This window comes from Chanodichthys erythropterus, chromosome 14 (genome assembly GCF_024489055.1).
Source record: "Chanodichthys erythropterus isolate Z2021 chromosome 14, ASM2448905v1, whole genome shotgun sequence".
Lineage (NCBI taxonomy): Eukaryota > Metazoa > Chordata > Actinopteri > Cypriniformes > Xenocyprididae > Chanodichthys > Chanodichthys erythropterus.
This window is the reverse complement of record NC_090234.1, coordinates 16,877,533-16,892,469: the sequence shown is the minus strand read 5'-3', so window position 1 is coordinate 16,892,469 and position 14,937 is coordinate 16,877,533. Positions and strand designations below refer to the sequence as shown.

Genomic DNA, 14,937 nt, shown 5'->3' with positions numbered 1-14,937 from the left:
AGTAAGCGGAGGAGGGAGGAAGAAAGCGGCCCCAATGTCTCCAGAGCCCGCTCCAGTATCTCCAGAGCCCGCTCCAGTATCTCCAGAGCCCGCTCCAGTATCTCCAGAGCCCGCTCCAGTATCTCCAGAGCCCGCTCCAGTATCTCCAGAGCCCGCTCCAGTATCTCCAGAGCCCGCTCCAGTGTCTCCAGAGCCCGCTCCAGTGTCTCCAGAGCCCGCTCCAGTATCTCCAGAGCCAGCTCCAGTATCTCCAGAGCCAGCTCCAGTATCTCCAGAGCCAGCTCCAGTATCTCCAGAGCCAGCTCCAGTATCTCCAGAGCCAGCTCCAGTATCTCCAGAGCCAGCTCCAGTCCCCACAGAGCCAGCTCCAGTGCCTGTGGGGATTTTAATTGTATTTGAGGGGATGAAATGGCCCTCAACCCCAGTCTCCTCCGAGCCAAGTTCTCCAGTCTCCGCCGCCGAGCCAAGTTCTCCAGTCTCCGCCGCCGAGCAAAGTTCTCCAGTCTCCGCCGCCGAGCAAAGTTCTCCAGTCTCCGCCGCCGAGCAAAGTTCTCCAGTCTCCGCCGCCGAGCAAAGTTCTCCAGTCTCCGCCGCCGAGCAAAGTTCTCCAGTCTCCGCCGCCGAGCAAAGTTCTCCAGTCTCCGCCGCCGAGCAAAGTTCTCCAGTCTCCGCCGCCGAGCAAAGTTCTCCAGTCTCCGCCGCCGAGCAAAGTTCTCCAGTCTCCGCCGCCGAGCAAAGTTCTCCAGTCTCCGCCGCCGAGCAAAAGTTCTCCAGTCTCCGCCGCCGAGCAAAGTTCTCCAGTCTCCGCCGCCGAGCAAAGTTCTCCAGTCTCCGCCGCCGAGCAAAGTTCTCAGTCTCCGCCGCCGAGCAAAGTTCTCCAGTCTCCGCCGCCGAGCAAAGTTCTCCAGTCTCCGCCGCCGAGCAAAGTTCTCCAGTCTCCGCCGCCGAGCAAAGTTCTCCAGTCTCCGCCGCCGAGCAAAGTTCTCCAGTCTCCGCCGCCGAGCAAAGTTCTCCAGTCTCCGCCGCCGAGCATGTTTCCGCTTCGTGAGTAGAGGAGTATCGTTCTCCATTCTCCGCCGCCGAGCAAAGTTCTCCAGTCTCCGCCGCCGAGCAAAGTTCTCCAGTCTCCGCCGCCGAGCAAAGTTCTCCAGTCTCCGCCGCCGAGCAAAGTTCTCCAGTCTCCGACGCCGAGCAAAGTTCTCCAGTCTCCGACGCCTACGAGCCCTCAGCTCCAGCCGCCGCCGCCGAGCCCTCAGCTCCAGCCGCCGCCGCCGAGCCTGCCGCTCCAGCCGCCGCCGCCGAGCCTGCCGCTCCAGCCGCCGCCGCCGAGCCTGCCGCTCCTAGTATGGTCTCTGTGATTGAACTCTCCAGCCCAAAGACTGTTTTCCCTCCCTGCCTCCCTCTCCCGCCTCCTCCAAGTCATGTCTATACTGCACCTCCACCTCAAGCCCCCTCGCCCAGATCTCCACCTCGGACCTCTGGGCGATTACCTACACCCTGGCTCCAACCTCCCTCTGCTCCACCGTTGCCCATCAGTCCTCCAGCCTCACAAGTCTCCATCCTGCCCCCGTTCACACCTTGGTCCCTCGTCAGCCTGCCTTCCCCTCTGGACTGCACTCCTCCGTCTCCGCTCCGTCCCTCCGTCCCTCGCTTCCAGTTGGCTTCCTCACTCCCCCTAGTGTTCACTTTGTTGTCTGTCGTCTGTGTTCAACTGCGGCCTTCTGGAGCCCCGGCTGCGCTTCGGTCGGCGGAGCCTTCGGTTCCGCCATCACCCGCCAGTCCTTCAGCGACGCCTGGGCTCAACGCCTCGAAGGCTTCGGCTCCTGACCCGCCATGGCTGCCCACGGCTCCTGACCCGCCATGGCTGCCTTCAACCCCTGACCCGCCATGGCTGCCCACGGCTCCTGACCCCCCATGGCTGCCCACGGCTCCTGACCCGCCATGGTTTTTGGACCTGCCCTGGAGACCTCCACTCCAGTTTACTCCTTCCCCTGCTCCGGTTTGAGGTCTCCAGGGCGCCCGCCCCCCTCCCGGTTGTTACATCTACGGCGCGAGGACGCGCCTACCGGGAAGGGGGAGGTACTGTTACAGATCCCTTGTTTCCCTGGACTCCATTTCCCAGAATCCTCCTGTTCTCCTCACCTGCACACACTTCCCTCGTCAGCTCCTCATCATCACAGATCACCTGCACCTGGACTCTATTGTCTGCACTCCCATATATTGCACTCACTCCCTTCACTCCTCGTCCGTTCTCTGTTGTGTTAACGTTATGTTTGGTGTTTCCTTGCCTTTGTTTGATTAAAGCTCTACGTTATTGTGGAAATCCGTATCTGCCTCATCTCTGCACCAGCATACCGTAACATTATCCTCTTTTCACTTTATTTTCGTCTTGTATAACCTAATGTGAATGCAGGCTGCAACAGTGCCATATTAAGGATAACTCAATCCAAAAATGCTTTGAAATAAAATGACAAATGATCCCTTACATCTAATCATGAATTATTAGATGTAATATTAGAGATACAGACACATAAAAGCAGCCAGAAGGGTTTTGGTCTGTCGTGTTTATTTAAAATACATGGCAACATAATTCATTAGTACCGCTGATAATCAGTTTTCCAGCGAAGGCAGAGAATACAGTTGTCTTTTTTTCTTTTTTAAATTTAATTCTTCGCCTTTTTGACATCAAATGTAAACCACATAACACAGCAACCTGTCTGCAGTGCAAATAAGATGACGGCTAATTAGCTGTAGCGCTTCTCCAGCTTTAAACAGACAGCAGCAGCAATCTTCCCAACACTGAAATAAACGGCATTAAAACACTCAAATAAAAAGCTTTAAATAAAGCTTGGCTGAATGATGATCAAATGCATGTGGAAAATGGGAAAAATATTTTTCTAAACTCAAAAAAAAAAAGCTAAAAAGGAAATGGAACAAAAATACAACCAGTGTTTGGTGCCACTTATTAATCAAAGTGCATGTTCACTGTATGTTGGTCTCAAACAGTGTGATGGTTTGATATATTTCATAAACTCATATGTACCTTGTTCTTACTGTGCATATTAACAAAACTAAACCTTATTTATGATGGGCCTGATTATGCACTATTGGAAATATGACTAGGATTCAATGAATATCAAATATAATCATGGGAGATTCAATTCTTTACACCTGTTGAATCAATGGTATTGATCATAATCACTTGATAAATAGCCCAATTTCACCATTTCCTTCAAGTGAAATCACACTGGAATATTCCTGGAAAAACACAAACCAAATGTGCAAGTTTCTTCCTACAACTTTCCTTAAAAGAAGCAGAATCCAATGTTTTTTTTCAAACACAGGGAAGATTCTTTGATAAAATACTTCCAATAAGTAAGTGTCCCTTTTTTTCAGCACATCAAACACTGATAAAGCGTTTCCATTATTAATGCATCAAACGTTTGGGGACAGTAAGATTCACAAAGGATGCATTAAATTGATCAAAAGTTACTTTCTATTTCAAATAAATGCTGTTGTTTTTAACGTTCTATTCATAAAATAATCCTGAAATAAATGTATCATGGTTTCAATAACAATATTAGGCAGCACAACTGATTTTAACATTGATAATACGAATGTTTCTTGAGCATCAAATCAGCATATTAGAATGATTTCTGAAGGATGACACTGAAGACTGGAGTAATGATGCTGAAAATTCAGCTTTGCATCACAGGAATAAATAACACTTTTAAAACATATGACACAAATCGGTTATTTTTAAATAGTAAATTTAACTGTAAAAAACTGTATTTTTGATCAAATAAATGCAGCCTTGGTGAGCAGAAGAGACTAGAGACTTGGCAAAAACTCAACTTTTGAGCATTTGTGAAAATTTGTTTGAAGGAACGTGAGTGATTTCTGATAAACCAATAGTTTATAGTGATTCATTTGAACAAATTAGAAATTTGAGCAAATTGATTGACTTCATTAATTCCTCCTATTTAAAACATTGTTACCCCTTTTCCACGAAAATTATGCTGGTACTCGTGTCATAGCCGGTGCTTAGCTGGTTATCTGTGAATGTCTCGACTTGTCTGACATGAGCGCTGAATAATGCAAAATAATGTTACTGCATAACCTTCCCACAAGTGCATTGCTGTGCTTAAAGGAACACTCCACTTTTTTTTTGAAAATAGGCTAATTTTCCAACTCTCCTAGAGTTAAACAGTTGAGTTTTACAGTTTTCGAATCCATTCAGATAATCTCTGGGTCTGGCGGTACCACTTTTAGCATAGTTATCTGATTAGACCGTTAGCATCTCGCTCAAAAATGACCAAAGAGTTTTGATATTTTTCGTATTTAAAACTTGACTCTTCTGTAGTTACATTGTGTACTAAGATCGATGGAAATGAAACGTTTTGCACAATGATATTATACAGGCTCTCTCACAAATGTCTCCATGCTTGCAAAGAACACTCCCTGTGCAAGCATGGGGTCACAGCGCTGCGTAATATCATTGTTCCTGCTGCACCAATGGTACGGCAGCAAAGATTATTACGCCGGAATGAGAGTATAGTTCCTAGCCATATTGACCTAGAAAAACTTCTCATTTTACGTCGGTCTTAGTACACGATGTAACTACAGAAGAGTCAAATTTTAAATAGGAAAAATATCGAAACTCTTTGGTGATTTTTGAGTGAGATGCTAACGGTCTAATCAGATTCAATTAACTATGCTAAGCTATGCTAAAAGTGGTACCGGCAGACCCAGAGATCGGCTGAATCGGCTCCAAAACGGTAAAATTCAACTCTAGGGGAGTTGGAAAATGAGCCTATTTTCAAAAAAAGTGGAGTGTTCCTTTAAAGGTGCAGTAAAACGACGGAAAATATGGTTAACGCGCCAGGCGCATGTTCCATAAGTGTTGTCCCTAGTCTCTTAATGAGTCATGTGTGTGTTTTGGGTGTAACGTGCAATAAACCAATCATAGTGTCATCTCCCATTCCCTTTAAAAGCCAGCTGTGCTCGCACCATGGTGGATTCACTATTTACATGGTGGAATTTGCAAGTGGAAAGACTGAACGCTTCTCCAGAGAGGAATCCTTTTATTTTTAATATTTGACATGTTTGTGTATTAGTGTATCAAAATACACTGTGTGCAGAATTATTAGGCAAGTTGATTTTCTGATCATATTTTTTTTTCCAAGCACATTTTACCAATTCCAATCCACATCAATCTTAATAACTACTATTAATATTGTTTTTAATCATTTATAAGTGATATATAATTGAAGAATTTATCTTCCAGAATCTGGCAGTAAGTTTTGGAAGATCATTTAGTCCATGTCTGCAAGATGGACATTTCAGGATAAGAACTTCTTCATAAACTTACTGCCAGATTCTGGAAGATAAATTCTTCAAACAGTGGTACAAGAGGATGTGGTGCTGGTCCTTCAGGAGTCACTCTCAAGCTGTCTGTCTATAAGGCCTATAAAAACCCAGTCTTCATGTACTTCAGCTTGTGATTCTTATTAAGAGCAGGTCGCTTTTTAGGATTCTTCACCTAACCTAAGTCTCTGAGATCCTGACACCTCACACTTCTGAAGACTCCAGGTAGGTTTCAGTACTGGGAAATGGTGGCGCTGGAGACTAAAGGGTTCCTGATGGTTTCACACTTAATTCTTAATTTTTTGCAGTTAACGTGTCTTTTCTTCTCCAGCTGTTTTTGTATGACCCCGCTGACCCAATGAGCATTTCACTGTCCAATGGTCATGCTTTAACTTTGCAATTTCTAGTATTACATTAGTATTGCGTCCTTCTCATGAGTATTTAATCATTTTTGACTTTTCAGTCTGAGTTAAATCTCTTTTTTGGCTCATTTTATCTGTAAAAGAAAACCTGCCTAATAATTCTGCACACCTGAATATAGGGCATTTTTCATTTCCAGCCTTCATGAACAATTATATATCACTTATAAATGATTAAAAACAATATTAATAGTAGTTCTTAAGATTGATGTGGATTGGAATTGGTAAAATGTGCTTGGAAAAAAAATATGATGAGAAAATCAACTTGCCTAATAATTCTGCACACAGTGTAGTAACACGCCAACAATGTGCCTGAATGGATGAACAGATGGGCACGAGTGCATTTGCTATTTAAATAAAGTGCCGCAGGATGTGAAAATGATAACTGCGTTGAGCTGAAACTAGCAAAAAACACTTGTGTCGCATTGCGCCGGTTATATGTATAGGGCCCAGAGTTGTCGGAAATTCAATGGTGGTGATGTTGAAGTTGAGCGACCGTGGTGTAGTTCGTTTATAGCCTTTAGCTTTTTATATCTGGCAACTGCATTTAGCCTTCAAAATTCATAAAAGTTGTGTTCATCTGTGAAAATTATCTTGATGGACAAAACATGTAAGTATCATAAACTTTTGTTGATCACAGAGCTTGTTTTTTTTGTGATAATCCAAAAGTGTATGTAAAAAAATCCCATTGGGAACTAGTGTGATGCTAAGGCTGTGTGTCCACCAAAGCGTTTTTAGCCAGCTGAAAATGCCTATCTGTGAGTTTTGAGTGCTTCGGCAGCACAGCGTTTTTATTCAGTTGAGATGCACTGTTACTTGCACTTGTAACTGAGTACTTGCTATGTATGTTCGGAGAACAGCAATATTAATTTCTCATCCATTTTGTTCCGTTCTCTGCTTGTTAGTGTCATTGTACAGCAAGAATGTTGTGACAGTTGGTCGGTGTTGTATTTGTCCCGCCCCTCTTCCACTCTGATTGGATGGCTGCAAAGACTATAGAATAACACAAGACGTGTCACTCGTATTGTTTTGAATGGGAGAAAGTGTACCGCGCTATATGGCGGAATAAGTCCCGCCTTCTAAATAAGAGCCAATCGCCGACTGGTAAAGTCATTTCGTCACTTCAGCGGCCGTTAGAATCACCGGTTTCTATAGAAACAGTCAGACGCGCGCCTCCGAAGAGACGCGCATTTAGGTCTGCGCATGCGCATTAGATTGATCCAGCCTGAAATCATGATTCGAGCGTTTAGAAACTAAATTTATGAGCCGGTTGTTGTTAGATTTCATTGGTGATTTCAAATATGAAATTTAATCGTAAGGTTGGCGAACAGTTTCCCCATTCAAAGAGATTGCATTATGCCCAGGATGCCCGAGAGGCGTTTCAAAGATGGCCGCCAAGTGAAATTACTTTTAAAGGGACTTTGACGGCTGGCTAAAAAGTGACAGTGATTAGTTTTACTCAAAGTTGAACATTCTTCAGCTTGAGGCGACCAGTAAAAAGCCAAGCGCACAGAGCTTGAGCATGGAAAAAGGCGCTCAGTGCCTTGTTACGCTCCTGACGTTTAAAAAAAAACGTGTTGCTCCCATTGAAAACAATTGGAAAAGTATGCTAGCTGCTGGAAAAAAACGCTTTGGTGGACACGCGGCCTAATTGTCGATTGGCCTACAAAGTGATGTCATACCTGCACCACTCTATGCGCACTTCAGAATCTCACCAGAAGTAGTAAGTCATCCGGACACTTTCCGCCTGTTTTTCAAATGCTATGTATTCAGACACACTGTACTGTTTTTCACTTGGTATTTAATTTTAAATGTAGTAAAATTGTTTAAAATGTTGTGTTTTGAATTGCAATCTCTTTCGAAATGCAACAGTGCATCAGCTGAATGTGCTTGACATTCACATACTGTACTTGCATAGAGCATGTTTTAGGCCTACGAGGTTGATTCAAAGCCTTTTCTTCTGTGGAAATGTGCCGAATGGTTCCAGACTGGGCACCGGCTCCAGCACCGGCGTCTTTTCATGGAAAGGGGGAATGCATGTAAAAAAAAAAAAAAAAAACAGCAGCACGGAAAATGCAAATTTATTAAAGATACAACAAATAAATAAATACAAAAAGACACTAATCCAAGAAAACTACTATTCCCATGATTCTCCAGAATACATGACCGCAGCAGCATGCTGAAAGAAAGAACGAACGGCGCTTTCATTCGCCTGCTTGAAATGAAATCTAAAAGATGCTTCGCTAACAAATGCCCAGGATAAACGACCACAAAAACAAAAGCGAACGAACAAAACACAAAACATCTGGGGGAAATGGTGAAAAGCGACCAACCGAAACAGAACTGCATTCACATTATTGAGTAGTTCCGGTACGGGACCGGACTGGTAATGTTCATACATGGTTTGACACAACGGAGAGTGATGCAGGTACCATCTGCAGCTGGGACCCAGTGAAACGTCCTCCATGCTGGGCGGGTGGGTTAGTGTTCGTCTGGACACGGGGACGGGAACAGGTAGCCGTTGGTGCCGTGAGCCCCGTTGGTCCCGTTAGTGTGGTGTTTCTGAGAGGGAGGAAGAACCTCGTCTTCATCAGAGCTGGATTCAATGTCACTGCGGTCATCCTTTGACACCTGGGAAAATTATAGAGATGGTTAAGATTACAGTACACACTATACTTATTGTTGAACTGAGATAATATACAAAGAATTAAACTAATTGCAATGAGTCTTTTAAACATTTTTTGTTGTGACAGAAAATTATCTGAGAAAAATGCATGAATCTGCTCAAGCCGCATTATTAGCATATTGCGTGATAATTAGATGTGATCGCTTGCTTTCTAATCACCTACATTTAACAGTTATTTAAGAAGAATTACTGTTTCTGCCAATATACATTACAAATGTTTGGGGTTGGTATGATTTTTTTTTTTTATTTAATGTACTTGAAAGAAGTCTCTTCTGCTCTCCAAGGCTGCATTTATTTGATCAAAAATACAGTAAAAATAGTATTGTGAAATATTTTTGCTATGCAAAATAACTGTTTTCTATTTAAATGTAATTTATTCCTGTGATCAAAGCTGAATTTTCAGCATCATTACTCCAGTCTTCAGTGTCACATGATCCTTCAGAAATCATTCTAATAATTCTGCTCAAGAAATGTTAAAAACAGTTATGCTGCTTCACATTTTTGTGAAAACATTGATACATTTTTTCACAGTTCCTTGATGAATCGAAAGTTTAAAAGAACAGCATTTATTTGAAATAGAAATTTTTGTAACATTATACATTTCTTTACTGTCACTTTTCATCAATTTAATGCTGTTTCTTTGCAAAAACAAAAGTGTTAATTTCTTAAAGGCACAATATGTAATATTTTTAGATTAAAAACTCCAAAAACCACTAGAACAATGTTATGTATTTTGTTGACTTGTGCACTTACATTATCCCAAATATTTCCAAGAATGTTTAAATCCAGAGAACTAAGCAATTTTAACCAGGACACGGACCGCCTATCAATGACATCATATCCGCATTACCCTGGATTTCCTCTGTTTTATTTTGTAGAAACCATGGAAACACCAAAGACGCTTTAATATATTATGTGTTTTATTAGACAGGTGAGCAACTGTTGGACACATTCATTATTGTTATATAGCTCAACACAGTAAAGTAGTACCATGTTTTACCATGCCTAGTTTACTGCAGTGTGCAACAGTGTATCTCATAGCAGCCGCCGAGCGAATGCAGAGTAGCATTATAACAACTTTCAACACTCAAATGTATCTAATATGATAAACAGCGCTGTGTTACCCTACATACGCTTGACCGGAAGAAGCGGAAATGACGACTGCGTTATAATAAAAGCTCCACTGCTCTCGTGCCGTGTGTCTCTAATTAGTGGCCTTGTTCCTCTCCATTGGCTTTCAGCCACACCCTGCTTCATACTACAGTAACGTTAATAAATCTTTAGTACATAAGCTCATCCATGAATATGATTTCTGCCCGAGTCCCGTCGGATTCTTTTCCACCAGCTGTAGACGTGAAGACAACACCTCCCATGATTCCCTGAAATCAAGGTGTCATCAAGCTACACCTTTGTTTTGAGAAAGCGACCTCTAGCTGCAAAATTACATATTGTGCCTTAAAAAAAAACCTTACTGACCCCAAACTTTTGAATGGCAGTGTATCTGCAAAATCACACTCTAAGAAGTTTAATGCATACATGCACAAAACAATGTTTTTTTTACTGCTAATTAATTTTACATCAAACTCTTTTTAATCAACTACTTACATGTAAAGGATTCCATTTTCCCACCTTTGATGGAGCCGTGTGAAGTAGAGAAGAAAGAAAAAGCATAAATACATATAAAAGGAGGAATACAGCAAGAGCATGAGGTTAAAGTAGTTAACCAAAACAAGCTTGAAAGTAGATTTTTAAATCAACATGAAACGCCGCTCACAAAATGATCTTCAATGAGAAAAAAAAGTAGAGTGGGACTTAATTTTATCCATCGCCAATTCTCTGACAATGGTCACTTTATGGAAATAATTTTCCAGTTTTTGATCACAGGATCATGTATGGAAGAGGATTAGGGCCAAGCAATAATAAAAAAATAAAACCATCTCAAGATTAAAGTTGTTAAATTTCGAGAAAAACTTGTTAAATTTCAAGAAAAAGGTTGAGATAAAATCTTGAGAATAAACTCGATAAATTACGAGAAAAAAAAAACTCGTTAAATTTCGAGAAAAAGGTCGAGATAAAACGTTGAGAATACAGTCATTAAATGACGAGAAAAAAGTTGTTAAATTACGAGAACAAATTCGTTAAATTATGAGATGTCGTTAAATTTCGAGAAAAAAGTCGATAAAATGTTGAGAATAAAGTCATTAAATTATGAGAAAAATGTTGTTAAATTTCTAGAAAAAAGTAGAGATAAAATGTCGTAATTTAACGAGTATATATATATATATATATAATATAAAATTAATTTATGTATTACTTTTTAGTTATTTTTATACATGTTGCCTTGGCAAATAGCTCAAACAATAAAAGTTAAAAACATTTTAAATATTTTCATTCAGTTAATGTTTGTTTCAAGTAATCAAAACTGTTTTTTATGGTTTAAGTTTTAGTTAACGATGATAGCCCTGGTGTTTACTGAAGTAAACAGGCTTAGATGTCATACTGACTTAAGAAAATCACTCCCTCAGTCTACATTTGAACTGTTTACACCCTTCATGAATATGATATCCTTTTATAATATTAATAATTATCAGCACAAGTTGTAATTGCTATCTAACATGTTCTGAATACATGACATTAACTAAGCAATCAAGCACCTAGCATATTATAATGAAGCTGTATACTTCTGCCATATGGGCATTACTTTGACACACTCATCTATAACAGAATACTTCCTAAATTGTAACATTGAAACAAGTATTTTCTGTGAAGCAGCTTTGAAACAATATGTATTGTGAAAAGCACTACAAATAAACTTGAATTTAATTGACAATAGTTTTACACAATCTATTCAAGCCCTTGCATTAAGGGTGATGGAGGAGATGGTCAAGTGTGGTTTTCTGAAGCCTCACCTTTCCTCTGGAAATGGCCCTGTAGGCGGTCCGCACTATGAGATATGACCAAAAGGTGTGCAGGGCCTGCAGCAGGACAAGCAGCATGTTAAACACCCACCACGAGGGATACGGCCCAACGATCTCCCAGCTCTCAAACACAGTAGTGTTTAAAATCCTGCAAAACACACATTTTATTACAACACTTTAAGAAATTCCATTACTTTAAGTATATTCAACAAACATGGCTTCAAACCCCTTACGTGAGATTATGTTATGATAAAAATAAACCCTGCCATCAGCTTTATTGCTGCATGTCGCCGGCCACTAGTAGATGTTACTAGTTCTGGTTGTCCTAGTAACGATTACAGATAATATGTTGTTCCACGTCATTTTCCATGTTTTATGCCATGAAAAAAGGTTGTACATAAATTGCACCAGTGCATAATGTATCATAACAAAGATGAATGAGAATCAACATGTTCTTCAGCATTACAGCCGTCTATCTGACACCAGACTATCTGGGTCCACACATCTACTTAGGTGTGCACTTACTTAAATGGGGACATATCATACACTTCTGTTGTTTTTACATACAGTACATCTAATTATAATGTAGAATTTTTAGAATAAAAAAACTTTTTTTATTTTAGGGACCAAGCACCGAATTGTATCTGTTAGTTTTCTTCTTTCTTCCACTCTATGGTAGCCCATACAGCCGTTTGTGGGGAAATTTGGCACACAGATAGGACAGTCTGAACATTGACCAGAGCAATTTTCAACTCTCTAACTCAATCCCTCTTGCGCCACCAAATGTCCAAATTTGCACTCGCATTTTTGCTAATAACCTTTGAACCATAAGGGTTAGAAACAAAGTTCCTTTTTTCTCTCTGATTCCTTGGCTCAAGAAAAAAGTTTTTTTCTGCCATTTTAAATATTCTGAAAAACATACTTTTTCAAACTTGTCCTAGATGGTTAGTCTGATTATCACCAAAATTGGCACAGATCATCTTTAGACCCTGCTGGCAAAAAGTAAAAAAAAAAAAAAAAAAAAAAACCTAAACCGTTCTCGAAAAATGTGCAAACAAATTTGCAAGACTGGCCAAAATGGAGTGAGGCTGTATCTCCACAAAGATTTACCGTAATAAGACCAAACAAGATATAAAGCTCAGGCTACTTGCAGCGTTTTGGCTGAAATATGAAAAAAAAAAAAAAATGTAACTTCTCAACAGTTTGCCCAAAAATCATAAAACGGATTACTTTTGAATAAGTGCAGCATACCGAGTCGAATGATAGCCAATTTTCCCATGTCAAACATTTTGGAAGCCAGCCATTTTGAATTTTGTCGTAAAGTGCTGTATTTAACGAATGCATGAGCGTATATTTACATTGGCACCATGACCTGAAGGTACTTTCAGCACAAAAATTATGAATTTTCCGAAAATGCTAATAGCTTTTGAGAAATTTAATCTATTTTAATAAAAATAGTGTTGATAGATTCCTTGAGTCATACTGAGAACAAGGATACCAATTATGCCATATTTAGTCAAAATTGCCGACCGGCATTTTGAATTTCTTTGAAAACCAACTTTTTCAATCACCTCCTAGAACGATGGTCCGATTTTCACTAAAATTGGCCCAGATTATCTTCAGACTATGCCAGCAAAGAGTTATTAAAAGCTTTCTGATAGACAAAACCATTTTCAAATAAAGCATAAATGAATTTGATGGCATGAAGTCAAGCTGGTTCTGAGGCTGTAACTCTGTAATGCTTTGGCATATTGACACCAAACTTTGTGTCATTTTCACCTCACTACACCACATACATTTGGTAACAGCGCCACCTATTGGTCAAAAGTGACTCGCAATTAAATCATTACTAGTTAATGCATTTGTGATTTTTAGCCATTTTGACAAAAATCATCTTAAAAAAGTCTAATTACACAAAGCATGTATGACTCATCATGCCTTTTTTGTGCTTGGCCCCTTAATCGCTGCTTGCAGCTATATTTTATATATTTTTATAAATAAAGACGTTCCTAAATGGAGGTGAGTACCACCTGAATATAAACAAATAAAATCTAATTCAAAATAAATACTTTAATTCACTTGCATTTCTGAACCTTTTTAGGATAAAGCTAATGTATAGCACTTTAGGATGATATAATTTTAGGACAATGTTTAAAACCAAGTATAAAAATGATTAATGTTAAACAATGAAGCCATATTTCAGATTATGCAGGTCACTAGATCAAATGGAAAGCAAATGAGTGATACCGATCATGCAAACCCTGTTATAAAAGGTCAGATTTTATTGCTTCCACTGTAGCACAAGATGCAAAACTCTTAATCTCTAAAATTGAATTGAAAAGAAATGTACATGAACTCGCACTGCATACGTGAGTCCAGGGACTATGACAGCAGCTCTGTGAAGGCCATTTCATAATCATTTCTAAATGACAGTGAGGACTCAGAGGACCAGAGACTTCGGCTGCTGCCGTCACATCCATCATCGGTTCCTCACGTGGAGCTGAATCTAATCGCGCTCTGTGATTAGACCCTTTCACTAATTCCATTAGAGTCACACAATAAAGTACTCAAAAGCCACAGCAGACACTTAGATAAGGTGAGTGAATAAAACGTCTTTCCAGCACTAAATGATTAATGAGGAAAGCGAGAAGAAAAAGCACAGATGACTCATTCTGAAGAATACAATCATGTCAAAAGAACAATGGATCTGAAAAAGTCACAGTAGTGATACTTGCGAGACTCCGTTTACACCTGCTATTAACATCAGCTAAATTCAGGGGCAAACGTGGTCCAAAACATGTGATCAGATCAAATCGCATTCAGAGGTAGTGAGAAGAGTTAATGCTAAGTTGAAGTAGATATAGATGATTTTATAAAACATATTTTTAATTTGTGTTTGTGTATTTTAATGTTTTTTATTACTTTCTAATATTTTATATATTTTTTTAATGAAAATTTAGATTAAATCAATGCTATTTTATATACTATTATAGTAATTATTAATATTTTAAATTTTTTTATTTTATAAAATATATTTTTTTGTGTTTTTTAATTTTAATTTACTTTTAATTTTTTAGAAATTTTTAGTAATATTGTCATTTGTATTACTTTTTTAAAAAAAAATATTTATATTTAGCTTTAACTTGTTTTTATTTCAGTTTTAGTCATTTTAGTATTTCAACTTATTTTATTTCAGTTAGTTGCCAATTTTTTATTTCATCTAACATTTACATCTTATTTTATTTTAGCTTTATTTTAATGATGAAAATGATTTTAATCGTTTTAGTTAACAATAGATAAATATTTTCTGGTGGAAATCAACACAAATGCAAAACTCAATTTTTAGCCAAAACATGTTGTCTAATGATCTAATAAAATCATGTTTAATTTTATAAAAGCTCAATGCTATTTCCTTCAATGATTAAATGCCTATTATAGCAGTAAAAAACTAAAGATCCCATCTGTTTTCTCTCATTCTGAACTCATCCACATCTCTACACTACTGCTGTAGCCATAGTAACTATTACTTGGCAACAACACTGACTGA

At 39.4% G+C, this 14,937-nt stretch overlaps 1 protein-coding gene across 1 annotated transcript in view; it reads right to left on the bottom strand.

Moving 5' to 3' along the window:
* Positions 1-6,064: 6,064 nt before the first annotated feature.
* Positions 6,065-14,937, bottom strand: part of cers6 (ceramide synthase 6) — a 47,088-nt gene continuing 38,215 nt past the window's right edge. Inside the window, exons 9-11 of the mRNA XM_067409098.1 lie at positions 11,382-11,538; positions 10,078-10,101; positions 6,065-8,417 (exon numbers count right to left, since the gene is read on the bottom strand). Of these exons, the coding sequence (XP_067265199.1) occupies positions 8,268-8,417; positions 10,078-10,101; positions 11,382-11,538 (331 nt within the window). The 3' untranslated portion in view covers positions 6,065-8,267. The remainder of the gene's footprint in view (positions 8,418-10,077; positions 10,102-11,381; positions 11,539-14,937) is intronic.